The 27,591-nt window shown below is 39.0% G+C and overlaps 1 protein-coding gene across 2 annotated transcripts in view; it reads right to left on the bottom strand.

Moving 5' to 3' along the window:
* Nucleotides 1–27,591, bottom strand: part of DOCK1 (dedicator of cytokinesis 1) — a 319,207-nt gene that overhangs the window by 237,020 nt on the left and 54,596 nt on the right. For both annotated transcript variants that reach the window (XM_056351327.1, XM_056351328.1), the window contains exons 19-23: nucleotides 21,592–21,689; nucleotides 18,121–18,210; nucleotides 17,540–17,640; nucleotides 15,662–15,796; nucleotides 11,521–11,629 (exon numbers count right to left, since the gene is read on the bottom strand). In XM_056351327.1, the coding sequence (XP_056207302.1) occupies nucleotides 11,521–11,629; nucleotides 15,662–15,796; nucleotides 17,540–17,640; nucleotides 18,121–18,210; nucleotides 21,592–21,689 (533 nt within the window). The remainder of the gene's footprint in view (nucleotides 1–11,520; nucleotides 11,630–15,661; nucleotides 15,797–17,539; nucleotides 17,641–18,120; nucleotides 18,211–21,591; nucleotides 21,690–27,591) is intronic.

The raw sequence follows: 27,591 nt of genomic DNA, 5'->3' as shown, positions 1-27,591 counted from the left end.
TCATTTCAACTAATTTTGTCTTTCCATTTCTTAGTAACAATTAGTAGTTATCTATTTATTTCTAGAGCAAACATTCTTTTACAGGCATCAAGAGCAAAAATCCAGCAATTAAAAATTACTGCCCTGCAATTTAATGCCATCATTCCAAAGTACACATTGGGTTGGACAATAGAAAACGGACCTCTGGTAACACCACAGATAAGAATCACTCAGACTATAGAACCAGTAATTTCAATCAGATGAAGCTGGAGGGGTTTTTCTTCATTTGCAAATGAATTTAAATGTCGTTTTTCAAATAATAGATGAGAAAACATTCTACCTAAGAAACCCTAAGGCAAAAGTCTTTGGCTTTAAATCTTAATCTTGTTAGTTCATACACATGCACTATTTTACTGAGGTTCCTCAAGTTCCTGTGTCCACTGAGCACCAGACCAGAAAAGAAAAACCACAGTAATTCAAATATAAACCACAACAGTTGGATTTATTTTGCTTACTTTCACATTGTATTGATAATAACAGTTTGATTACAGATATATTTTTGAATGATTCATTCCCCATTTCTGTTTGTGGGTTTATCGCTTAGTATTTGCAGTTTCCATCAATGACAGCACCCTGTGCTGCCCTTCCTTTTGAATTAGAAGGGAGATGAGCCCTTATACTTTTACTTTTTAATCAATTCTTTTCTAGTCTGAAGTCTGTGACCTGACAAGTGATTATACTATACAACTCCATGGTCAGGGGAATTCAAGAGACAGAAAAATTCTATTTAGCAGTAGTTGTTAATAGTAGGAAGAGCCATGGGGAAACAGGCTCAAGCAGTACTGCCCCGCAGGTATATACAAAACCACTTCTCTATTTTCAAACCACACTTTTCTGCCACAACCCTAGTAATTTTAAATCAAATTCCACCATTCTTGAATGCAAGAGGTCAATTGTTTGATTACAGTCACAAGCACAACTTCAAGTAGCCAGTGTGGGAAGTTTGCCAGTGCTTGCTGGCCACTTTTAAAAGAGCAAAAAACTTGTCAATAGGTTAGGTGCAAATTTCAGGGTGTTCCAGTTTTTATTCATAGTCCATTTAAGCTGTCAAGCTTGATCGTCAAACATTTCCACATATGCTTAAAGGACTACTTACATGCTCAGAAACCAAGCTCATAACTGTAATTATGCAAAATAGTCCCATTATGTACACGCTTATGTGTTTTGATGGATGAGAACTCTAATGACCAGTTATAAACCGCAGCCATCACTGTGGTTTTTTATTTGCTTATCATTCAAATGCATGTAGCAATAAATGTTTAGTAACACATACTAAAAAAAGAGCTTGCATTTTATATCTTGAATTAGAATTTCAGACTGTGCTGGTACAATGATTAAGATTAACACTTTAATAGCTTAAATGAAGTACTATCAGGTAAAAATATTTACAATATCAATTAAGCCCGTAGTTACAAAAATTATCAGCAACTCTAGGTTCTGATTTTGGACAAATCAATTAAAGTTTAATATCTTAAAATTTAAAGAAAATTTTAGAAGTGTATTTCCCAATTCCCAATCTCAACTAGACTCAATTACATCACAGACAGCACGGTCAGACAAGTAGGCTCTGCAGCCCCATGATTAAATCTGTATCTGTGTAATCCAATGGTCTACTAAAATTACAAGAATTAATATCAACAAAAAGTTAAAGAGCAGCTCTCACTTTAGATTTTACTCTGTTAGAAGCTGTAGCTGAAAGCAGATCTTTTGTTAGCAGCAGCACAATTGCAATGCTGGTTATTCCCAGGATACTGGAATACGTAAGTATGGAATATTAAATTCAGCAAACTCCCCCTTGTTTTCGCCTTTTCACATAACAGCAGGAAAAAACAAATAAGCAATCTGTTTTGGAGGTTTTTTTCCATTGAAAGAAGTTAGATTACATTTCACTCTTGATCAGCACTGGACAAAGGTTCAAATTCCTTATTTCTGCAAGAAGTACACAGCAAACTAAATCAAAATCTTAATTTCATAGTTACATGGTGATGCCTAAAAGACTTGAAACTTCAAAACAGCATTAGAGAAAACACAATAAAGAAGAAACTTAATTATTTGATTTTTAATCAAACAGGTTTTTGCAATAACTGCCATGTGATCACATTAGATACACATACAAACCTGGAAATATCAGGCTCACATACTTAGTCAATAATTTTACATAGTTTCAAGCTGGGCTGCAATAAAAATTTTACTGCCCAAGAGGGCTTCCATCTTTATGGAAAACGAGTGAGAAATTATACTACCCTTATCAAGTTACAAAATCATTCATTTTAAGTACTACAAAGCACTAAAATAAACCAGCAAAGGTGAAGAATAAAGGAGAGAGAAAGTGGAAACAAGCCAGTGCATCATGTGAATAATGGATATACACTCCCTGTTACCGAGTTAAGCTTCCTTGTACACTCACTGTTACATTGACCATCTGGGTATTATTGGAAGTTGGGGGTTTCCCTAGGATGTTATTCACATGTGAGTCAAGGATCAGCATGACACCAACACTGCATGTTAGCCCGCGAACTAACCCAAAGTGCTTTCCAACCTCATGTCTCATCCCTCACTTCCCCCTCTCCCCACTACATGCAACCATACACACAGCTGTGCACTTAACATAAATATGGTATTCATAAAGGGGAAATGAACACATATCTATGTATAAAAGGTAATACAGCACAGCCAAAGTACATACATATGAAAAGACCCATTAACTGACACTTATTACATGAACCAGCTGCCAATACAACCTATTGAACTGCTAAGTCGATGAGTATAGCGCTTCAAGGATACACTTTAAACTATTTAAAAGGCAATTAAGTATGCCAAGAAATAAGACTCACTAAGTGAAAATAATAAGGTCCAGAAAAGCCAAAGCTTTGCCTTAAATAGAATAAATTAAGCAATAATTGATGGTCACAGTTCTCTGCACAGCCAATACAGAGGAAGAAATTCCTAGTTTTTATTGTTCCGCAGAACAATTGCAACTTACTCCTTCAAACATCACAACCATCTCTCTATCTAGAGCAGTCACCCTTTGCAACCTTTAAGACAAATTAATTGATGTGCTTATGACGACTTAACAGCTAACTGCATTTTCCTTAACTTCTTCAGAGCTAGCAGCTAAATAACGCAGGGTTTCTTTTCATGCTGAAGAAACTAATTCAGTGATGGCCTGTATCAAAAGATTAGCTGGGGGAAAAAAACCTTCAGACATGCTAAGGCAGCCAAAATAAATAAGACTAAGTGTAACAGAGACGTTCTTTCTAACGGTGGTCCCTCTGATCATCAGTGAAGGGTCCACTGCGGTGCCCATGCTACCACAGCTCTTTTTTGTCCAATGACCCACTTCCAGACAGGTTTAATGAGACAAGAATAGGTAAGAAATGGGATCTACCAAGAGAAAAACTGGCACATTCCTCAGATCTAAAGGTTCAAGGAGTTTGTATGACTAAAATTTATCCTAAGCCAGCAATTTAGAAAACACTGTCAGCAAAACAGTCATTTTACCCTGAAAGGAACTTTTGCTGCCATTTTTGCAGGAACAAAAAGAACCTCAAACCCCCCAAAACCTGTTAGAGCACCTAGACCCTTGCATATGTAAGCTGCATGAAATAAGATTAAGCTTCATTTATCTTCCAGAACATCAAAAATAATCCCCAAAACGCCAACTGCTAATGTTACCTGGAGGAGCTGTCTTACAGAGAAGTTTTTTTTATTTCTTCTTGAAAATAGGCATATATCAACAGTCCTCCCAGAAAGAGATGGGAGGACAGATACATGCCTTTTCTTCATGTCGTTAGGCAAGTGTAAGCCCCTCAGCTTAAAAGTTTTGGGACTTCCACCAGGGCCCAGGAAATCTGGATCCCTCCTCACTCCTTACACTTCCCTCTAGGACCACATGTAAGCCTGTCCTCCGACCCCAGCTCCCTTCAAGCCCTCCCTAGTTTTAAGTTGGGCAAAGACAAGAGTCATACTAGTACTTCACCGTGGAGTCTGCTTCTGCAAACCTTTGAGTTTTCTGGACAGGGCTTCCTTCGCTGGTGAAAAGCAGCATTACCTTAAGCATTCAGTCACCAGTGCCCAAAGCCACCTAGTCCACCTCCTCAAAAGTCACATAGATCACAGTTTCAAACACTGACAACCCAACATAACAAGCCACAAAGAACTTATCTACACAGAAGTGCATGTGCTCAGAAACATGGTTAAGAAGCATCACAAGATTAGTACAATTACAGCATGTTTCATCTGCCATTTGGAGATCTATCTTAAATATGTTCTGTCACCAAGCCAGAAAGTCATGCTGCAATCTGTGCGTTCAGCAAGCACTGTTTGTAAGCATCTCCATCACTTTGTCACATCTGGTAATCACTAGCACATTTGAAGGCTTGTGGAATAAGAAAAATTATTCTCTTCAGCCAAAAATTTTATTTTACCACACTTGAGCTAACACCCTGAGGTACTAACACAAAGCTACACTAAAAGGGTACCAAAAATATGGCATTATATTTCACCGTAGCATCCTTCTACCACAAACACTTCTTTGTCATATGAACGCTCACTAAAATAAGATAGAGTAGTCTTGCTAAGTAGCTTAAAGTCACTTTGATATAATTTTGGATATCACATATAAACAAAAGGAGTTTTACTAATATACTTTTGTTTATTACACAGTTGAGAATATTGAGCAATCTCTTCATTAATACAAACCAGAAATTACTAGTGTGATAATAACAATGCTCATTGGTAAACAAAAACAAAGCAGTACAAAGTAAAGCAAAAACAGTTTTTGCAACAACTAAAAATTTTTGTATTCCATTCTTGGGTTTATACTGACAAGAAATGTCAAAAAACAGTAACAAAAGCTTCTTCTTTACAGGAGCCATTTAAGAAAACTGCAATACTAACTTAAGGTTGTGTTAGACTCAAAAAATTACACTTGCAGAGTGTTAAACAAAATGTACTCTGAATAGTAAACTACAGCTTTTGTCTAGGTTTTAAGTTCATCTCTTTCTACTATATGAAAGCAAAAATACTTAGTTTTAGAATGTCATTTTCTAAAGTCATTCATTTCAAACAAAACGCCTAGTCTCAAAATTAAGCATAAAACCTCTTTGCCAAACATCGTATGTTCTTACTCTTTTGTTTGATGAAGCAATACATTTGTTGTACCTGACTCAATTTGTACATTTTAATGTTTATTTTCATCTTTTGTGTCATTCAACACAAAGCACCTACCTTCTATACAAGCATTATCCTGGATGCCATTCTATTAAACTCATCAACCCAGCCAAATTAAGCCCAGTCAGCAGCTGGATGAAACAATTTCCAGGAACGCCTAAACACTGTTTTTGAATTGTCCCAGTCTACTGCAGTCATTTGTTCCAAATCACAACTGAACCAGCGCCTCTGGCACAAAATTTGATGTAAAACAGCACAAAGCATGATCACAAGTGAAGTGGCATTGCGCTCTTAGAGAGATTATTGTATTTGTTGCCAGTGCAACAACAGACTTTCCCGTACTTCTGAGACACACAGAAACCTCAGTTCACGGTTGCATTTTGTTACTCAACTAGTTTTAAACAATGGTTATGAAGCACTCAATTTGTTGGAAAAGCCCTTCAGACTAATGCAGCCTCTTGTTTTCTTCCTAGGCACCTCAGCAGCTTGCAATGTATTTCCCTGTCTTCATTTAAATACTTTTCTGTGGCTTTAGCAATGGAAGCTTAATATTAGAGTAGGAAAGTATGGTATGGATACTGAGAAACATGCATCATGTGTTAAAAGTGACAAGCATTATTAAAAACACACACACACACGAGAATTTGCATTAGTGAAATGTTATCGTCTTCCACCCTGGCTCTCTGTGGTCACATTATAGCAAAATTTTATATACACACCTACTTTATCAAGATCATTTAAAGCACAGAGAACTAAGTCGGCTACAAGCCTATCTTTTTTTCAGTCATCCTGAACAGCAGTACAAAGCCACACATAACAGCAAACATTAGAGCAAACTGCAAGAACCCTGCTGCGCATAGTTCGGCTCACTCATACAAACACAGCCGAAACCAGACAGTCCTCATAAATTCGATGCAGCTGGCTCATCTGCCCTTGTTTCAAAGAGATGCAAGAATAAATTACTAGGAAACATTTGCATTTTTATCTGAACTTGAAACATCACGCTAGGCTTCAGCTGAGCTCATACTTAAACAGTAAAAGGTTAAGGAAATAATTATCATGCACCAATTAGCAGAAAATAGGAATAAACCCAAGAAAGCTCACTACACTTCTAACCATTAAAAATACGTGCACGTACCAAATACTGCACACCTTATTTAATCAAGTAATTCTTAAAATCAAACTGATACTTGACAAATAAAGTTTAATCTCTCTTCTTCTCAAACCATTACTGCAGCCCACTACCATTCATCATGCAAGAAAAATTTTTGGTAGTAAGAGGATGACCAAAACATCTGTCAGCTCAAATCACTGAATTTCATTCTCCAGTTTGGACAATGGCACACTTAAACAAAAACAAAACAACAACTCAAGTGTCAAAGGCAGCCTCTGGATGCCTGCCTCCGCTGCAGTCAACACACAAAAAACCCCAACCCTTGACAACTGTATTTAGTTAACTAACTATAAAAAACAAGATCTGCATTGTTTTGAACACTGTAATTTATCCCGTACCAGCTTCTCAAATTCCAACTTATAGGATTGACTACTGCCACCTTTACAGCCTACAGGATGAAAGTGAGGTTTATTCGTTCTTACACCTTAATATTTTGATTGCAAAACATCTGAATCCACTAAGAAGCATATGCTAATAAAGCTCTGCTCCAATCATGCTCCCAGAATATACGGATTTTTACCTATTTCTTGTACAAATACATAGCTGAAGCACTGCAGTTCAAATTTTAAATATCCTTTTAATAATGTTTCTAAACTGCTATTATTTTGCAATACCAAAAGCTCACAAAAGCACAGACATTTACACTCAGAAAAATACTGTTTTTTCCACGCATACACTAAGCCAGCCACTACAAATACCCACCCAAAGGACTAGGTGACCAGTTCTTCAGCCGCAAAGGGACCATTGAGCGCAGCAACAGAGCTGGCAGCGGAGCGGAGCCAGTGCTGGGGTTACCTTCGGAGCCCCCTCCGCTGACCAACCGCACATCGGAAGCGGTGAAGGACAGACGTGCCTTTCCCTACCTCCAGGCTCACTCCAGACTTCTTGGAGGACCCTCTGCAAAAGGTTGTGCCCTTCCCAGCCACAAGACTGGGAGTCAAAGCATCCTCAAGCAATGCAAAGCATAATTTTAGAGCAGAAGAGGACTTTGCATATAGACAGGGGGTTTGGTTTTCTCGCTTGTTAGGGTTTTGTTTCCTTTTAAGTCTTGAGAAATAATTAATCAATGCAGCGTACAGTTATACCTACTTGCAGCCAGCAAATCTGCCAAGTACCACAGTTCACATGCCCTCCACAGAAAATATTCTTGATTTTCTTCCCTTAAAGGCAGAAGCTGAAGTTAAATTTGCAAAGCAGCCATACACGCAAATTCTCCCCTACCCTAAGAAATTTAGAATAGACATAATCTTAAAAGAGGTACAAATTCAGAGTCTCTTTTTTTGCTCTACAACCTTAAATCCTTGTACAATTCAGACAGTTTTCTTTTGAGGAAACTTTTTTTAATGTACCCAAAGCCTCGAAAAAAACAAATTAAAAAAAAAGGGGGCAATTTAAATGCAAAACATTAAGTAACTGAAGACCTGAGCTACAGTCAGAAATAGCTCATCAGCTTCCACAAGGACATAAATATTTGAATAGATAAAGAGTAATTCTTGCAAAGAACATAAGACCGCAGTCATTCATTCTCCTCTGCACAGTGTCAGCTTGAAGGCTACTCTCTTAACAGATAGGCTGGGGGAAATAAAATTAAAAAAAAAAAAAAAAAAAAAACACAAAACACAAAACCAACCAGTATAACCAGCCCAAAAAGAAAAGTTGAGGCCATTCCAGAAACACTTTGCATTTGCAATTCTGCTTCACATTGATAAACTATCAAGACAGATTACAATTTTTGCAAGGAGAAATAGAAATATTCAAATGTGTGAATTAAGCATCTGCCTCTTTTAATGTGAAGCACCTCAATTTTCTACGTAGGTCTTTTCAACTTCTTATCTCTCCAAACAGACTTATTTCGTATACACTTATTTAGCTTCCCCAATATATACTAAAACCAGGACAAAAAGTGCCTGAAACCTCTACAGCTAGATCTGCTGATCTTAACTGTGCAACACAGGGATCTAGCAACTTATCTGCTTATCTTCATGAGTTGTCTACAAAACTTCAACAAAGTCTCCAATGGCAAAAGAAACACTCACTGTGTCACCCTAATGGTTTGTATAGCCCAGCACTCGCTCTCCAATAGTGGCCACAGAATGTAATTTAAATAGTAAATCAATGTCATTTACAGTTTCTGTGGTCCATTCCCCTTCCTGGCCTCCCCAGCATCCTTCAGAGGCTGCACATCCACCCATCCTTTCAGAACACCTATGGACCTGTGCCCTGTGAGTCTGCCTAACCTCTTTCTGGATCTGCTGACACTGCCTCCATAACCTCCTGTGACAGCAAGCTTCAGAAATGAAAGATTTTTCCTTTAATTATTTTAAACTGACCTCCTACTTATGTCAGTGAGCGCACCCTATATTATGGGATTTGGTGCAGATGACTTTCACAGACCGCTCACCTGCCAGGAAGTTGCACCATCCCCAATTCTGGTCTTCCGTATCCCTTTAACTATTCCCTGAGGTATGGAGACGAGAACAGCAGCCAGCATGCAAGATGAGGCTGCACCAAGGCTATCTAAAAACAAATGACGGGCCCACCACCTTCTCATTATCTCTCTGGCTGACACCCAATGCCCTGTTGCTTCTTCCAGACCTAAAGGGGCTGAAAAGAAAGCCAGAGAGGGGCTTTGTACGTGGGCACGTGGTGACAGGCCAAGGGGGAATGGCCTTAAGCTGAGAGAGGGGAGATGCAGATGAGCTGTGAGGCAGAAATTGTTCCCCGTGAGGGCGGCGAGGCGCTGGCCCAGGCTGCCCAGAGCAGCTGTGGGTGCCCCATCCCTGGCAGTGCTCAAGGCCAGGCTGGATGGGGCTGGGAGCAGCCTGGGCTGGGGGGAGGGGGCCCTGCCAGGGCACGGGGTGGGACTGGGTGGGCTTTGAGGTCCCTTCCAACCCAAACCAGTCTGTGATTCTTCACCTGCCACTGCACATGGAACTGACGACCCCAGAGTGGTCAGCTATGACCGCAAGGTGTCTTTGCTAAACTGCAACTGCCAGCTTCAAGTAGAAATCACACAGATCCTTCTGATGTTCCTCACCACAAGCGTGGTACTTAGCTACCAACTCCAGATCACTGATGAAGATGCTGAATGAAGCTGTAATGTCATGTCCACTTTACATGGTTACTGACACCCTCCCAGGACTCCAACAGCTTTGTCAGGCAAGATTCCCAGAAGCCAGACTCACTCACTCTCAAAAAAACCCCACATTTTTCCACCTATTCAATAATTTTATTCTTTGTAATAGAATCACACGTTTCTAGTTACTGAAAAAACTGTAGTGCTTCAGTGGCTATTTGAACATAATAAAAGCAATTTCACAAGCTGCAAAAAGCCAATACTAACAATTATGTGTTCTAAGAGCTAAGTAATTAGAGTCCAAAGGAGATGAAAGCAATGAATAATGAATGAAAGGTTGTCAAGGCTTCTGAAAAGCATCCACAAGCACACTTCTTGGACAACCCCACACTGGCTCATCTGTCAATGCTTCACCCAGCAGTGTACTTCATGTAGTCAAATGCAGACAGAAGATGTGCTTTATCCAAGTTTGCAGAGATCTGAATGTGAAATGATAAACAGGCTAAGACAGACACTGCTGTTGTCTGATCTCTCTGGGCTTTGCTAGGAAGTTAGTCTTCCTGCCTCTCAGGTGAAGACAAGCAATTTTTTTTTTTTATTTTTTTTTTGGGGGGGGGGGGGTGTTGTGTTTTTTTGTTGTTGTTGTGGTGGGGTTTTTTTTCCTAGGCATAATAGGTTGAAAAAGACAAAAAGCTCACATTCATCTGCCTTGCTGAAGCAGAATTCACAAACACATCTCGGGAAAATAAATCTTACATTCAATCCTCATTATCCGAGGACATCCTATTTGTAAGACAGCAGATAGCACACACTGAGTCCCTGACTCAAACTTCCCAATTCCCATTCAGGATAGATGCTTTGTTAGTGGAAAGAAAATACAGCTTTTCTGAAACATGTAATATCCCCATTTTGTTATCAGATGATACATTCTCAGTCTCTCTGCCTAAAATACTCAAACTTCAGCAGCTTTATCCCCACTATCTATTTTTGCTGCGTGCTCAGCATGGTATTACTAGCCTATGACCTGTGTGCACTCAGCCACAAAGGACTGGTGTCTTCAGGTGTTTTCCCACTCTTCTCTTCCCAGCTCCCTTCAAGAGAAACCTCTTGCACTGGCACAGCACTTTGCCACCATCTGTCTTTGCCTTACAGCTGCTATAAAAAAAATTCTTCTAATGTAAAACCACTGCACACCTGAGGAGGAGGAGTCATACTGTCAAACTGTCCCAAAATCTAACCCCAGTTCTGAGACCCTTTCTGATCATTGTCTTTCAATTGAGTCAGCATGGCTAGGGCAAGAGTTACATCCTTTTACAAATTCTGTTTGGAATCACAAGGAGAACTTCAAGCTGCAGCTTATCAAATGCAGGTTTGTGACAGTGTCTGTACTTTTCCGTAGTAAAAGAGATTCACTAACAGAACGTGAGACCAGCATTGGCACGATGACCTCAGGGTCCTCTGCATACAAGAATCGACTAGTCCTATAATCAACGCTTCTGCCCAGCGATACCAATACCCACGTTCATTTGAGGTTAGAGCCCACATTCCCAATTCCATGAGCCAGCCAGTGCTACCAAAAGTAGACACTGTTTTTAAGGGACAAAAGGAGAGGGCTGGGAGGTGAAGTTTGCAATCTGACTCACTACTGATTTTCCATTAAAAATATATGCTAGGGCTTAAGATACTATAACGAAGTTTCTGAACAGCCTAGAATATAAACCACAGCATAAGAATACAAGGATGTACGTTGTCATCTTACAGACAATGCCTTAAAAATACCTTAATGTTAAGGTTATAAAAGTTAAAAGCTAAATGTCATTTAACTCCTAACTAATTTCTCTTTTAAAAGTGAGGTATTTGCAGCAATTTAAGTAAACTTCACTTATTTGAAGCACATTCTTTATATAGTCACAAACCCTTCGCTAGAAACACTAAGTACTAACCACGTTTGAGGTAAAGCATGCTTTTGGCCACAAACACAAGCATATACTTCACTGACCGCCTAAATGTGGTGTAGGATGCAAAGTAAAGCCAAGATTGAGATCTGTAAAGTACATACCTTCACTATGACAGTTTGATCAGAGATGCTGCTCATCATCTCATTAATGGACTTAAAGAGCTGCAGCAGAGACTCCCTGAAGTCTGCTTCTCCTTTGTTCTCATAAAGTCTGAAAAATAATTGGGTTTCATAAGCACGATCCAACTAAAATGGAAGTACATTTTAAAAAACTCTGCTCAAATGACAGATGATAATTTGTTGCATTACATTTTTCGAAGTTCAAGAATTTCTACAAGTTTCTTCACTGAACCAAGAGTTTTCTTTCACAAAAAAAACCTGAAGACAAGACAGTGACTGGGCTGGGCCAGCAGGAACAACAGATTTTTATTTTAAAGCTTCCTACGTAAAATGCCACATCCAGTATTGTTGTTTATGCCTTCAAGTCACAGTGAATCCCTCAGCAGTGACCCAATTCCACATGCCCACGCAGCAGTGGGATAGTCTCTCTCCACCCTGCACAAGAGCTAGCAGATGTCTGGGAGGACCAGTGCCAAGCAGCTCTGATGAGGAAGCCAAAAAGCATCCAGACAACTTGCCAGCAATCATTAAAATCTACCAGTGGCCTAAGGTGAGTGACCTTAAACCCTGTGAAATAAAGAGAAAGCCTATCAACCCAGTATCGGGGGTAGGGGGTGGAGAAAAAAGACCAACCACACACAACACACCACTTTTTTTCCATGGGAAGGGAAAGCTAAAGTTAAAAAGCATTTCACCACTAATTTCTGGCTCGCTGAACTAGTTAAGGCTCAGTTAGTTTCCCATACAGTCTGTACAGCTGCTGCGGAAGAGTGACTAATCCGCAGCTAAAGTTCCCAAGGCAGGTCCCTGTGCCTTCAGGCAGGATTTTTCAGAGCTGATCTGCCCACAGGGACCTCTCTCTCTCTCTCTCTTTCTCTCTCTGCCAGATGCTTTCAGGGGGATTAAAACTGCCCTGAGATGCCTGAGCAACACCAAAGGCAAAAAATATACAGCCAAGCTGAACAACTTGGTCCACTGGTTCAACAGAGCACAGGAATGAATGTTCCTGAAACTCTCTTGAGTATTTTAAGTGCAGAATGATCCCTGCTTCAGGTGTAGGATGAGATAATTCTCACTACAAAATGGAAAGGGAGGGGGAGAACACCATAGGTCCACATATCCTTTCAATTTTTTGCCCCCTTTTAGCAACATGTACGGCTCACCTACATAAGGGCTGTTGCAAACACACTTCTTGAACCTCAGCTATACAGGTTACCAGTTATACAGACCTAACAGGACCCTCACCCCTCCCAAAACAAAAAGGATCAGTGCTTAAAAGCAGCCTAGGAAAATCTGGCATCCAGGTCAAATTGAAACAGGGGTGTTTATAAACATCAGACGGGGCCTTTTCCCCAGCTAAAGCCCAATGCTTACCCAGTCAGCTTCGATTGCCTCCAAGAGCCTGATCCAACAGCAACTGGCCTTCCAAAGCCCCCCTTGGTCCCACTAGCTCTGTCCCTGAGCTCACCTAAACATTTTGCACCAAGGCCCATTAGAGCAGCTCCCCGCGAGGGTTCAATTCCCCTCTATTTTCCTCCATTTTCTTCTGGAGCTCAACCCAGTAAGGTGATCTTGAATGGGGTAATTAGCTCAGAAAGAGCACCACACCCGGGGAACGTTGTACGTGCAGCCACAGTACCATTTCTTCATGTTTGAAGATATGATGGACCACCTATTACAGAAGGAAGGGAGCTTATCTTAAGGTAATCATGCTGTCTGGAATGTTCTTGCTGCTTTACACTTAAACTAATGTGTCTAATTCTTAATGCTGTGTTCATAAACTTTTGGGAGCCACAGAAGTTTAAAAAAAACTATTTAAACCAGTACACCGGGGAAATGAGTGCTACAGAAAAAATATTAAATTGTGTTATTTTGCTGTGCAAACTTCTATTCCCCTTTTAGGCTAAAACAAGGGGTTAGGCAGGACGAATTACTAGTTAAATCCCAATTTCAATAACGGATTTCAGCATCCCTCTGAACAGATTAGAGGTGTGAAACTAATACCAATATAAATAGTAACTAAACTTGGCAGTCCAATAAATCAAACTGCTTCAGACAAAAAGCTTTGCATTTCAAAAAGGAAATTGTAATAAAAATAACAAGTCACAAATGTGTTTCTACAGTCAGTTTTTAACATACTTTTATTTAATACACCTGATAATGCACAAATACACTGCAGCTATGAGAAAACCAGGATTACACCAAGTTGACCTTTCTATCACTGCCTTCAGAGTGTTAAGTCTGTTGTAAATGCAATATAACCACTGTGATCATTACTCAGTAAACCAAATAAAGATATTTCTAAAGTTCACTTACAATACTTTGCCTTTATAAACCTTGATATACTGAACAAACAGATTTGCCACCAGGCTTTAACTACAAGAACCAGGCTTCTACATATTTCTCCAGAACTGAAGCTTGCCTGCAATCACATTACTAAAATTCTCTATATATTCTGTACACTACTAACATTGCTGAAGTTAAAAAATATGTAACATTTTTTAATAAAAGATTCTGCTTGCTCGTTGTGATTTCTCAGTAAAACACTAACGAAATTTCAGAACACTGCTACACTTCTGCATTATAATCACTTCAAATCACACACCTCAGGCAGGATTTAAGTCTTACAGCAGAACAAATCATGGTGTCATTCAGCATTCAGTAGCTTTGCTGATTAATCCCTTGTCATTGAGAGCTGTGTCTACCCAATGTTAAAGAACTGTGAATTAGTGCTTAGCACGAGGAAATCCAATGGCCAATACTGGAGGGTCATATTGTCTGTAAATCTAATCTGCAGCAAGAGATAATTATTTTTTTCTCTTTTAAAGTGATTTGTAGGACCTGCATCAGTATAAGTGACATTCAGCATTTCATGAGTCTCACAGCAAGACTCCTACAGAAATAAATTATAATCTCTAAATTAAAGAAAGATTGGTGGTGGAGTCGGTTACTTCAGAGCTCTACATAAATCCCTTGTAATAAGGTTGTTACCATTGCTAACGAGTAGTAAAAGGATTGAATTTAAGTGAAGTTGAATACATCAACAACTCGTTTCATAACTTGTTTAATATTTTGTGTATAAAACACAGTACTTCCCAATTAACTTAGAATAATTATTTCTGCTTGACTTTATGGATGGACGGCCACTGCAGACAGCACCAGTGGGTCTCTGTGCAGTTCCCCACAAAGGAGGTTGAGTGGGGGAGCAGAAAAAGAGGCCCCCAGCAGGCTTCTGCCACACCAGCAGGCATAGAAAGAGCTTTCATAGAAACTCAAATGATTCTCCTATTAAAAATACTATCGCTCTCCAGGAGAAGATTTCTGCAGCTCTTTTTTCTTTCCACTTTTCCATTTCACTGAACCTTATGGGGGCCCCCAAACTGTACCTGACCACCAATGGTTTCTTTCTGCTCTGACAGGTGGGGCCCTGGGCAGCTCCAAGCTGTTGGGGGTCAAACCCCAACAACACTTGTCATTGTCTGTTATGAGGCAGTGTGTCAAAAAAGCGCACCTCATACTCCTTTTCGCCCTCATTGTCCCTCTATTCTGACCCTCTTCCCTTGCCATGTCTGACCTACAAAGAACGCCCCCTGCTTCTCCCTCAGCATTATCCCTGAGCCCTGCAAGCACCATGCCAGGACAAACATCGCATCCCCCATCCAGAAAACCTCTCCCTTCACTTTGCTGCAAAATTTTCAATACTTTAGTCTTCCCAGACTTTTGCAGCCATTCAAAGAAAGCCACTAGCAAAGCCCAGGCCTGGATGAGGGACAGGGCAGCATGGCTACTCAGTACCTTCAACATTTCAGTCACAGTACCAGGCAGTTTTTCAGAAAAGTTTCCAAAATAGTGGCAAGCTTTATTTGTTCAGAGATGTAAATTATAGAGAGCTGAAAAACATCATGATTTTAGCAGTGCACTGCTACTTACAATATATATCTGTTAAGGAAATCTGGCATGCTTCTAGGAAACAGCTGTCTCCTGAAATGAGTTTTAACAACTTAAGATGTTTCTAAAACAGTGTAATATTGAGCAACTTTAACTTGTGGCATTGCAAAATTTTGACACTTTTTGAACAATATTGGCAATGGGACTAAATGGTTTCAGCATTCACCATACTTACTGATTGAACAATATCCTGGACCGCACTATGAACTTGAAGATGTACTCCAAAGCTTTCATAGCTTTAAAGAGTTGATCAGTGATACCACACTTCTCAGCATTATCCACGTATGTTTTCAAAACTTTAGTCAGTTTTCTGTTTAAATACAAAACCACATACAAGTTACAAGTATGCTCACAGAGAAGAATGTCAGTTGTGAAAGGTTTAAAGAAAAATTATGTGCCTAAGTAGTGCCTACCAAATGACAAAATTAATTATGCAACTAATAAACTCATTATGCTTTTGGTTTTGCTAGTAAATAGCTGTAACTTATTCTTGAAAATAAAAAAACCCAACCCAAGAAAAACCCACACAGACCATAATACCATTCAACATACAAGAAATAGAGCAAATCTTGGTAAGACTCATTTTCTGCTGGATATTAGGGATATTCAGACTTAGGCTCTCTTAAAGTTGCAATTATTAATAATAAATAATAAAAATAATTAAATTTAATACAAACACATTCTTAGAATTAACACACACAAAACAGGAGCTTCTTCATTAAACAAGGCTTCCCCTTTCATAGCTTTCCCATGGATTCTGAGCTGGAATTTGTGAAATTTATTTCTCAAAAACATATGTAACAGCAGTTGGAAATTCTCTTATTCCTCATTTTGAAGTCTATCAAACTGGAAAGTGAAACAATTTTAAAAGTAATACCATTTCAACTACCTCCCAATGAATATAAATCACAATTTTAATGCAACTACAAGCAATTCCATTTTAAAATCATCCTAGCTACACTGTACGTTTCAACATCCACACTAAAAGTAAAAAGGTACAACATTATATACCACTAACAGAAAACAACATTATGTAGACAGGCATCTTGATATATGGGTATATATTTGAATAGGAGTAAACTGCCTAAGAATTTCAACCTCTCTACTTAAACTCGTGCAACAAAAGGTGGGGAGAAGGCAGGGATCTGCCATGCCCACAGGTGCAAGTCAAGCCAGAATTCAGCTCTTTCAGTATCTCAAGCTTAAACATGCTTCTGCCTCCCCGCATCTACAGACCAGAAGCTCTGCATGCCTACAAGTGAAAGGGCCACCTTCAGATCTTGCTAATAAAACCAGACACTGGAGGATGCTTCATCTTTTACCCACTTCGCCTGAAGTCTGCAACAGTGGCTACAACTCAGCAGAGTGACGGTAGTATCAAAGTTGGGACTAAAGGCCTAATTCTTCTTCACTATTTTGAATCAACAGTTTTCAAACGTTTTCTGGTCACATAATAAAGACTGCATAACAGCAAAGTGCACACCAGGTTGCCCAGAGTGGGTTTGTTTTCCTCCCAACACTGCAGAGATACCCATTATGTATTTTTCCTCTAACACTAGCAGTCTGAAGCAGCAGCAGCAAAGATCCTAACTGTCAAGAATTACTGAAGATAGCAAAAATAATGGACCTTCTGGTTTTTATTCTTCACCGTTTCCTCCCCAAAGTGACAGTAATGCAGATAATACAGGGCAGAACATCAATTTAATGCACCAAACAACATGTATTTGAAGCATTTTAAATGACATTATTTCCTTCTCAAGTATGACTGAGAATTGTTTATGAATATTTTCCTTACAAAACAATTCTTGAAATCATCAAACATCCCCTCCTTCAATACAACAAAATCAAGACTTCCTCCTTGAAAATGACCTAATTTTTACTACTATTATTTCAAGAGAGAAAGGCATACTATCTCCAGTCTTCTTCAAGAACCTCCCATCCTCCCAAGCTCTATGAGTAAATTCCTAATTAACCTCCATAAACAAGTATCTGAATAACATTATCTGGAAAAATTAGACAAGCCACATTAGAAAAAGTAAATTTTAAAATTTACGTGTAGGCTAGCGTTGCACTGAAATGCTTCTTAATGTAGGTTTCCAAGACAGGATTAAAATGTTGAAATTTTCTGTCAGCAATCAATCCAATGATAAATACCTGCAAAAAACCAGCATAATTAATGCATTATCCTCAAAATTTTCTTTTTTATTTTGTATATTCACCCACATTTATTTTCAGAGAAGACACACTAATAACACTAAAAACACAGAGACTCTGGCTTTTTGTTATCCTCCCAAGATATTAATATTCTCCATTCCTGTGAAAACTTCCTGTTCATAACAAAGTTCTCTGTTCTAAGCAGAAACTTTCTGTTTCTGTCCTAAATTCTGCTGTTAATCCACTAAAATGACTGGACTGAATTGCTTCCAGCTTTTCTGGGAGGATGACATGATGCAACCCAACCCCCTTTTGATCGAGGCCAACTGAAACTTCAAATATGATTTTTTAATTAATAGCTAACTTACAGCTAAGAACTTTTTTCATTAGTAAACTTCATTCTATCATTTACACCATGTTTGTTTAATTTATTAATTGTTACAGTATCTGTATTTTAGTCCATCCACAGTGCAAACTTACCAAAGCATCAAACACTAATGTGTCAAATGTTTCACTCTCTGAGTTCTCCATCATTATGTTAAAAAGTGCATCCAATGTGTCTTGAAGAAACTACAAATAAATGCACAAGTCATCACATTTTACAGGAGAAATGAAATTCAGATTTCATACAGGTTTCTACAGACATATTTTTCATTCATTCATTTTAAAATAAGTAAATACATTTTAAAAGTTAGCCAAAAAAAGGGAAATCTAACATTTTTGTTTTCAGCAATTTTTCAGCAAAATATTTTTAGTTAAGTTGATTATCTATATCTCCATATCACTCAAAAAATAGAAAAAAGTCAGGAATCACACTTGGTACACCTGAACAAAGAGTTTAATCTATTACAGTGAACGAACAAAAACGTATTTCAAAACTCAGTTTCAACATACAGTCAACAGGATCATGCAGTTTCTGAAAACGGATGTTTCAGAGCACAAACCAGACAAGCAACTGAGTCTCATGCCAAATAATTCAAGTCATCCTCAGTAATTTTGAGCTGAGCAATGAAAAGTGCACAGCATATTGCTTTTCATGACTGCATAAACTCAGATCCACAATTTCAAGCGACAGCACACATGCAGGCATGGAAAACAGAGCACACAACCTTCTGCCCCAGCCCAAAACCTACACGCCTCTATCACTGTAACAGAGGAAGAGTCTTCACTAGCCAGTTGGCTGGACACCCTGATCTGTGCAACACGAAAGTAAAAGCAGATTAGTGTCAGGAAATTCAAGTTCAGCAGAGGGACAAAAGCTCTTTTACACATGTATAATTACAGTATTTCTTCCCAGTGACAGCAAGTAATCCATGCCTGGCCCAGAAATACTCATCAACACAGTTTTTATCAGCATGGGATTCTGTGTCTGAGCAGTTTCTTCCACCAGATTACAAAAAACCAACATGGGCTTCTCCAAGGCACAATAAGGATGGATCGTGGCCTCAGTTTGTATTTGCTTTTGTTGAGAAAGATGGGGTTCAACACTGATTGTTCCAGCATGTCTGTCTCAAATGAAGTAAAAATGTTTTTTGTCTTGTAGACAAGGTTTAATCAGGGAAGAATGTCTGAACAAGCAGAAGGCAACTGATTCCTGAGGTTGCAACTACAAAGAGATTACCCTATAGGCTGTGGGAGCAATGGAAAGACAGCCTGACTCCCACCTTCCTGCCTTAAAAATTGTTATCTATGCAACGAGTCTCCCAGATCGAACATGATTCACCTGGACCATCAACTAAATCTGGAGTTAAATCTCAGGAATTAGCCTCCACTTAGCAGCTCACGAAACACTACTGAATGCCAAACTTTCTCAAACCAAGTGAACATGGAGCCACAGTTTGAGGTGCTAATATCTGCAGATGAAAAAACAGAAAAGCCAAAATGCTTGCAGCTGATTTTAGACTTAGTTCTGGGGGAGATCCAGCTCATAATCTCAGCAAAGGATCTGGGGGGGGGAGGGGGCGGGGATCAGGAATTACAGCCTTCTCATCACAGCTCCGTTCGTTCAATTAAAGAACACATGCAAATAAAGTACATATAACCAGCAGCTGGCAGGAAGGAAAGAGTAAAGTGCAAGTCTGAGCTTTGACAGGAGAAGCTTCTGTCTTGGTTTGAAGAGCAGTAGTACTCCCAGACCCCAAACACTGCCTGGCCAAGTCCCTTTAAAAACGACGAGTGATTAGAATGCCACGTCATGACCGATCACGCCTTCATTTCACATTTAGGGATCATATATTCACTTTCATTAGGACAGTTCAAGTTTTGAACCTGTTCACAAGGAAGTAACAGCAGGAAGAACAGCGGATAGATGCTTTTGTTGTATAAAGCCGCAGGAAAACACTTCTCAGATAGGGAGCCAGTATGAATAATTTCTAAACTATTAGTTTACATTCTCATACCCTATAGATTCTGGGCACAAATTGAGTCAGAGCCTCTCTTAAAGGGGGATAACCACTGACAGTTTCCATACACTATTGAAACAGTCAATCCCAGAATGGGTATCTTGCCTGATCTCTGCTTAAGTGATAAATGAGCACTGGTAGGCAGAGACATTTCACTGGACTTCTGAAAAAACAGGAAGAGTTTAACAGAAAATTTGAGTAAGTTTTATCATGTGTATTTTTTTAATATACATAGACTGTACTATGTATCATTTAAAAGCATCAACGACAAAAAAAAAAAAGCTGAAATAACAGAAAGGGACAGTTACAAACTAGATATTACAAACGTGCAACAGAGCAGTCTACACAAAGATTTTCCGAACACTGTTGTAACAGATGGATAACATAAACAGTGGTCTTCTATAAAAAGAATAAAAACGGTGGAGAAAGCAATATTAAAAATTCCCTCTTCTATCCTATGCATAAATCAAGTTCTGCTCAAGCCCTATAAAATAGGGAGAAGAGAGTATGATTTCATACGAGTCCTGGAACAGCGCAGGGAGCAGTGAGCATGTGCCAGCTGGAGAACTGGCTCCAATATGTTTTTTACTTAAACCTCATTTGTGCTGCATTCTGATGCTTCTAAAATCATCTATATCTATCAAGCAGTAATCTGCTGTACACACTCTGATGTCATTTGGAGAAGAAGGAAGATTACAAATGACAGAACTATGACAATGCTTGGCAGAAGCAAGTATCGGTGTCAAGTTTTTAGCTATCAAATGATTCACAACAAAACAGAGCAGCTAGAACCTTCCTGAAAAACAAACCATGTGGGATACTATTTTTAACGCACTCAAAAAAGGATAATATCAGCATTCTCAGATGTCATAAGTTACTTCAAGATGAGGCATTCATTATGCCTCTATTAAACTAATTAAAATCCAGTGAGGTAAAGAAACAACGCAACAGGCCCGTAAGGGTCATCTGTCCTCAATACATTACCTCTTCTGACATTTTTAGATTTGATTTATTACAACACATTCAATAAAGTCCCAGCCCACTCCATTCAACAGCTAAATCTGTCTTTATGTAGGTCTCTACAATCACTCAGTGGCCTTGGCAAATGTAAATAACTTGGCTCAGCTAAATAATAAATACAAATAAAAAAAAAATAGCAGCACACAGTAGGGTTGCATTCCACATCCATTTTATATCAGCATGTGAGAATTCCAAGATGTTCTAATCTTGCAAAGAAAAACACCTTTTGCCTTCATGTTTCTGTATATATATATATAAAAAAACCTTACATTTTCAGAAACTTGCATTTTACATGTGTTCTACCAGTAATTAACATCTGAAGTATTCTTTGAGGGAAGGAAGAAGGGGATTAGCATCCTGAAGGCCGAGAGATACCTGGTTACAATTTAATGTGCAAGCATGCATGGCGGTGGGGGGGGCACGTGTGGTGTGTGTGCGTGAAACAAAACAAAATATATGAATACCTCAAGATATGGGATTCATCAAAATTATGATACCAAATTTATTTTTAAAGAAATTAACTTTTTACCTTAACCACTTCACCACCATCAACCTTCATCAGCTGCTTCAAATTCTGCTGCAACAGGTTGGTGTTAGATCGCCATTTCAGAAGCCCCAAGAGATCAACTGGGAATAAGAAAAACGATTATATCATGCAGGATATTTACTTTCACTGACACTCCATGACTACATTCAGGACAAACAGGTTTAGTTCCTTAGGTCAGCCATTTTCACTGGACAACAACGTATTTCTAGTATGCCTCTGACACTGCAGAAACCTAGTACAATAGTTCTATCATGAAAGAACTCTGAAAAGCTTTCAAAAAAGCAGCCTGCTCTTCAAATGTCAGCATTAAAATCTAGGCCAAGAAAGTCTGATCCTTCAGTTTTAATTTGTTGTACACAACAGTTGTGTGTTTAGAAAAAGATGCCAAAATGAAATTAGTCAGCCACCAACACAGTCATATCTACAGGACCGTGACTCTTCCAGCATTAATGTTTCTAGCTTCTTTGCTCTCACTGAATAAACTGAAAAGAAAATACAGCACAATGCAAGGCAAACAGTTGCAAACTAAGCTAATTCAGTGGAAAGCTGTCTGCTTAATAACTCATAATGCCCAAATTGTTTCCTTGCTTTCAAGTGATGGAGAGCTAGGGTACAGATCAGATCTCGGAACAAATCAACTGCAAATGGTCTTGTCCCCAGATTCTACATCCCACTATTAAGATCATGTCACTTCAGCATTCACTGATAAATAAGGGAATACAGAAGGCAAGTTCTCTCTCTGTTATTAGTCATAGAGAGCCACCACACCATTTTTCAGTTTCCTTTACAGAAAACTTCTCACAAGGAACTCACAGTTGAGGTTCCCCTGCAAACGACCATGCTAGTAAACAGTAACAGCCACACTGGAGCACCAGTGAGTTAAACCCACCCCAGCATTTGTTGAAATGCGACCTGAATTGCCCACAGCCCAAAAACCCCAAGCTCATCCCACCTTAGCCAAACCAGCATCAGGGAAAAATTCCTCCCTGCCCCATTGAAAGTCAGTTTTCAGCACAAAACAAACTATTTGTCAGTCATGCTCGGTAGAAGCCCCCAAAAAGATACAAACAGAAGATTTCACAGAATGTCTACCTTCAATTCAGCCACTGGATATCTACTGCACATTACCCACACCCCAATATTCGGTGAATTCTGCCCAATATAACTGTCCAAGGACAGGCAGCTTCTTGCAGCCGATACCCCCTCACTTCTTTTATTCAAACTTTCAAAGCAATCAACAACACTTTTGCCAAGGCATGCATCTGCAGAGTATATTCTTGAAATTATATGCAGAGACCCAGAGCAGCTGCTATATTTTCCCCAAAACCTTTCATTCTAAGCAATAAATAAAATTCTTTCCAGTGGAATGAACTGCAGTTCTCCTTGGGATAAGATTCCCCTTTGAGCAGCACTCAAACCAAGCCCTCTTACCATCTCTTTGGGAGCAGAAATAAAGAGCATTTTACTACATGAAAGCTTTGAACAATCCAAGCCCTTTTCTTTTCTTTTTTCTTTTTTGTAGTATAGCCTACAAGAAGTCTACAGGCTGAAAGCAAAGTCTTAAAAACTGAACAGTAACAGAGAAACTACTTCTGGAAGAAAAGGAAAGATGCCTCCGTAAGTTATCCAAAGTGTTTCATGAATATGTTTATATCAGATTTCCACCACTGAATTTGGTTGCAGCCTGATTTCTAAAAAGGCGTCAGCTTGACAAAAGAAATCATCTGAACAAAAGCCAGCCCACAGACCATCTCTGAAATGCATCGTGTATTGCCCCAAGAAAACAAACCCACATGTACTTTCAGCGTGATGACACAGCAAATGCTAAATGAATATACACATGAACAGAAAATGTCAATGCAGTCCAACTACCAGAAAGAGAAAATCAAATTACAGTGTACACTAAAAATGTGCATTCACTCTGTTACTGTAAGCATTAACCCCAGTAAAGTACCAGTTGATCAGTTAATCCTACTCATTTAATAAATATGTTACTCTATACCTAGACCAAGTAGAACAGGATAAGAATGTAAAACTGTATTTTAGCCTATAGTAAATAGTAATACTGTAGTCAGACTAGGTCAAGTGACGTTTATGTGATCAGAAAATATCGGAGGGAGAAGACAGAACGAGGATTTCCAATTGCAAAGGGTTAGAACGAATGTCTAGCCTGCCAAGTAGCCAATAGCAACTTTACTTTATTTGTGTTAATGTAATATGTGATTATACTGCCTACATGTAAAGATTTTCTTTCACATTGTATTTAGCAATTGGAAGCAAGTGGTCCAGCTTCCTGGTTATACACTTCCCTTGATTTGTATCTCTGCAAAGGTTTCCCTATAGAGATACCAAAACTCTTCTGAAAGCCAGTCACTGAATTGAAGTTAGATAATATTTCCTTTCTAATTAAATTGTGTTCTTCGAAATAATCTTCCCTCTTGACTTAAAGAATGGAAAATGAAATGCTTAATGACGTGTTTTATTTTAATTCCATATTTATATCTTCATTTTTATGCCACTATAGTACCTGAACTTGTCATATCATGTATATCACTTTTTTTTAAATCAGTTGTGCTTATGAATAACTAAGTAAAATTCCTCTTGACTATTTTCTGAAAGCCTAGTCTCCTTGGTTCCTCAGAGTCCTGACTCCACTATTGTCTAGAGGTTTGCATTCCTCAGGCAGAAAAGAAAACTTAGAAATACTTTGAATAAGCCTTACAGATAGCTCAGGTGCTTCACAACAGCAAAGACACAGGTAGAACGCCACATGGCTCTCTGGTTGCTCATAACCAGAAAAAATTTTCAGCAAGGCCATTAATGCAATCTCAGTTCTATTCCCATCACCCTGATGATGAAGGGACATCCATCTGGATAGTCCTACAAGAGGCACTGCTAAGATTTACTATCCACAGGCAGTATTCACATAGAGGGAGATGTCACTTTTGATGCCATTTCAATGCCCCTCCTTCTGTGTTTCTTGGTATCTCCAGCTTCTAGCTGACAGAAAAAGAAGATTGTAATACCAAAACTACCTTGCCTGCACAGGAGAACAACTCATTTTGCCATAGATCAACAGGCTACTCTGAAAAAGGAAAATAAAACCAAGGCACAACTCTGACTTGAACACAACATCAGTAACAGATTCAGAACAGACCCAGCTACCCATTTACCCTAAGAAAAGAAGGCACAATGTTTGCCACACCAGAGATCCACCAAGATGCTGTCAACTGCAAGCAGACACCCCACAACATATGGGTTCAAATGTCTCACATCTGAGTTTAGAAAAAAAAAAAAAAAGAAAACCAATATAAAAACATCAAACAACAAAAAATGCCCCACAAACTTGGTGTGTCGTCTGCTGCATTCAGTGCTCCACAAGACGGAAACAGCAGCAAAGCTAGTGTGAGGTATCGGTCAACCACCGCCTAGAGAAGGTGGGGATCCAGTGCCACATTCTCTGGTGATACATCAAATGACAGCAGCACCATCAGTCACGACTTCAACACATACATCTCTAGAGTTTCATAAAGCTTCGTATTAATTCTTAAAGTCCAGAATTGTAATATAGAAGCTCTACTTCATCACACAAAAATGCACTTAATGTTTCTGTGAAAGTGTTCCTTTGGCCCATAAAAAAAAATAAATTTGTTACAGACAGTCTTGAGAGTACAATAAAAACATGCACTGCCATAGACCTGTGGATATGGGGGGAAGAACGTTCCTTTCTGCCTCAGACAGCAAAGGAGGAGAATCTGGCCACTAGGCAAAGTGATGATGGACAGCAACTTCTGATGCCTCCAAGCGCTGATGATCTCACAGATTCCTGAGGAGGCTGGGGGATTTTGCTTGTTTTCAGACAGTCCTTGTCTTTGGCTTACATTGCTACTCTTCCTCAAAATTAAATGCAAAATCTAAGAAGAAAATGCCAGGAAACATGTTGCTATAATATATTCTGCCACAAATCACAACTGCTCAAATGTTAATTAAGTAGATACTTCATACTATCACTTTCTCAGAGAAAATAGCTGAAGTCTTACAAGTGGCCAAGTCTGCTATTTTGGAGACTTCTCAGATGCCAAGGACATCAATTATTAACAGAAAAGCAACATTAATAACTCACAGTTCATAAAGAACTAAAGTCAAGTAAGTGTTCAAAGAGCTTATATCCAAAAAAGAGTCTGCAACTTCAAATACAATGCAGAAGGAGCCATATGAGTTATTAGCATACTTTCAGAATTATTACTAAAAGTAAGTCTTAAAGGCAATTCTAAGATACTTAAAAGAGGGTGAAGAAAGAACTATTATAGGTAACTAAATGGAGGAAATTATGTTTTGGCTCACCATTTTGGTAAATGAGGATAGTCAAGGATTTTTACTTACTTATTTTTAAGAAAGTTAAAAGAAGAATATTAACCAACAATTTCACAGAAGTTAAAATCAGCTTCAGAAACTATTCTCTGAACAGCACTGCTAATTTCTAGACAAAAAAAAATGATACTTGATGGAGGATTTTAATGATGAAAATTTTTGGTTTTTTTCTAAATTGCATAAGGATACATGGTGATCTTTTTTATAATATCAAAATACTTTGAAGAAAAAGAAAAGGCTTTGATAACTAAGGAAAAGTTTCACAGACAACATAATTAACAGTAACAATAAAGATCAAGAGTTCAGAGGAAATTATATGCAAATGAAGCATGAAGCAATGCTCAGTCTTAATTTTAATAATAGTTCTGCAAAAGCAATGTCAATATATTGATCACTAGGAAATACTCTAACTACTAACAAGCACTAAGAAAGACTGACAGAAAAAAAACAAAACCACCCTAATCATATCACAAACAAAAAGCAGCTCAATTCCACACGCTGTTTTCTGCCTTCTACAAAACCCCAAAACCACCGTGTTACTCTTGAGCTGTGATCCCATCTTTGCTATGAAATTCCAAAATAATTTCTGATTTTTTTGCTTAACACCCTCTTAGGCTATAAGACTGCCAGACTGCAGTGAGCCTGATGTGCTCTGAATATGAAACACACCTAGGATGTGCTGTTACAGATGCCACTAAAAAACACTGCAATAAAAGTATGAGTTGACTACGAAGTTGTACCAGAGTGGTAACTTTCCCCCTTGGACAGAGAACCCGTTAACGTGACAATCCAATCATTATTCCCACCCACCCCCCATGCCAAGCTCTCCTCAACCACAACCTCGACTCCCGACAGATCTATCCGGACTGAGATCTCCCTTCTCCTGAGTCACGAAGGAATGATTCCTTTCCCTGGCATGACTCACTCACATCTCAATGACCCACCCACACTCCCAAGTCTGCTTCTGGTGCAGCAAAGAGAACAAGGGACCGCTCCATGGCAACGAAGCACAAAAATCAAAGAGAGGGCACAGTCTGGAAATGTGAAATATTTGCTTTGGTGGCTGCCATCAGCTCTACTTTCCACAGCCTCTGGATGCAGTCAGCCAGCTGACAAATGCACATGAAAAATGTATAGAAGGCAAGTTTCAAAAGGAACAAAACACATCAACTCCACTCCTGGTAGTCTGTGTTCATGTGACGATGTGTGAAAATGAAAGTGACCTCCATGCAACACATTCGCATGCTCACATCCCTTCTGCCCAACACAAGAAAACATCAGAGCTTTCTTCAGGCATAAGATACGGATATTGCACCTTGGAAATAACACAAAACAGCTTATTTGGGAGTACAGCCATGGTTTTACTCTTGAAAGCAAACTCATCCTCTTCCTTAGTGCTATTATTCATACTCACAAAGTAGTAAAATGCCATGGAGCCTGTTTTCAGTACCATTCAGTATGAAAGCCTCAAGTATACAGCAAACAATATTCCTGTTTCCCTTTAACTTGGGATTCTTCTGTTTTCTTAGAGACGTGTCCTGCTCTAAAGCAAAACAAAGCCCAGGGGCAGAGAAAAAGGTACACAAACCCAGTAGATGCTTTTGCTGCATC

Source organism: Falco biarmicus, chromosome 9 (genome assembly GCF_023638135.1).
Source record: "Falco biarmicus isolate bFalBia1 chromosome 9, bFalBia1.pri, whole genome shotgun sequence".
Taxonomy (NCBI): Eukaryota; Metazoa; Chordata; class Aves; order Falconiformes; family Falconidae; genus Falco; species Falco biarmicus.
This window is presented reverse-complemented; position numbering and strand designations above follow the sequence as displayed.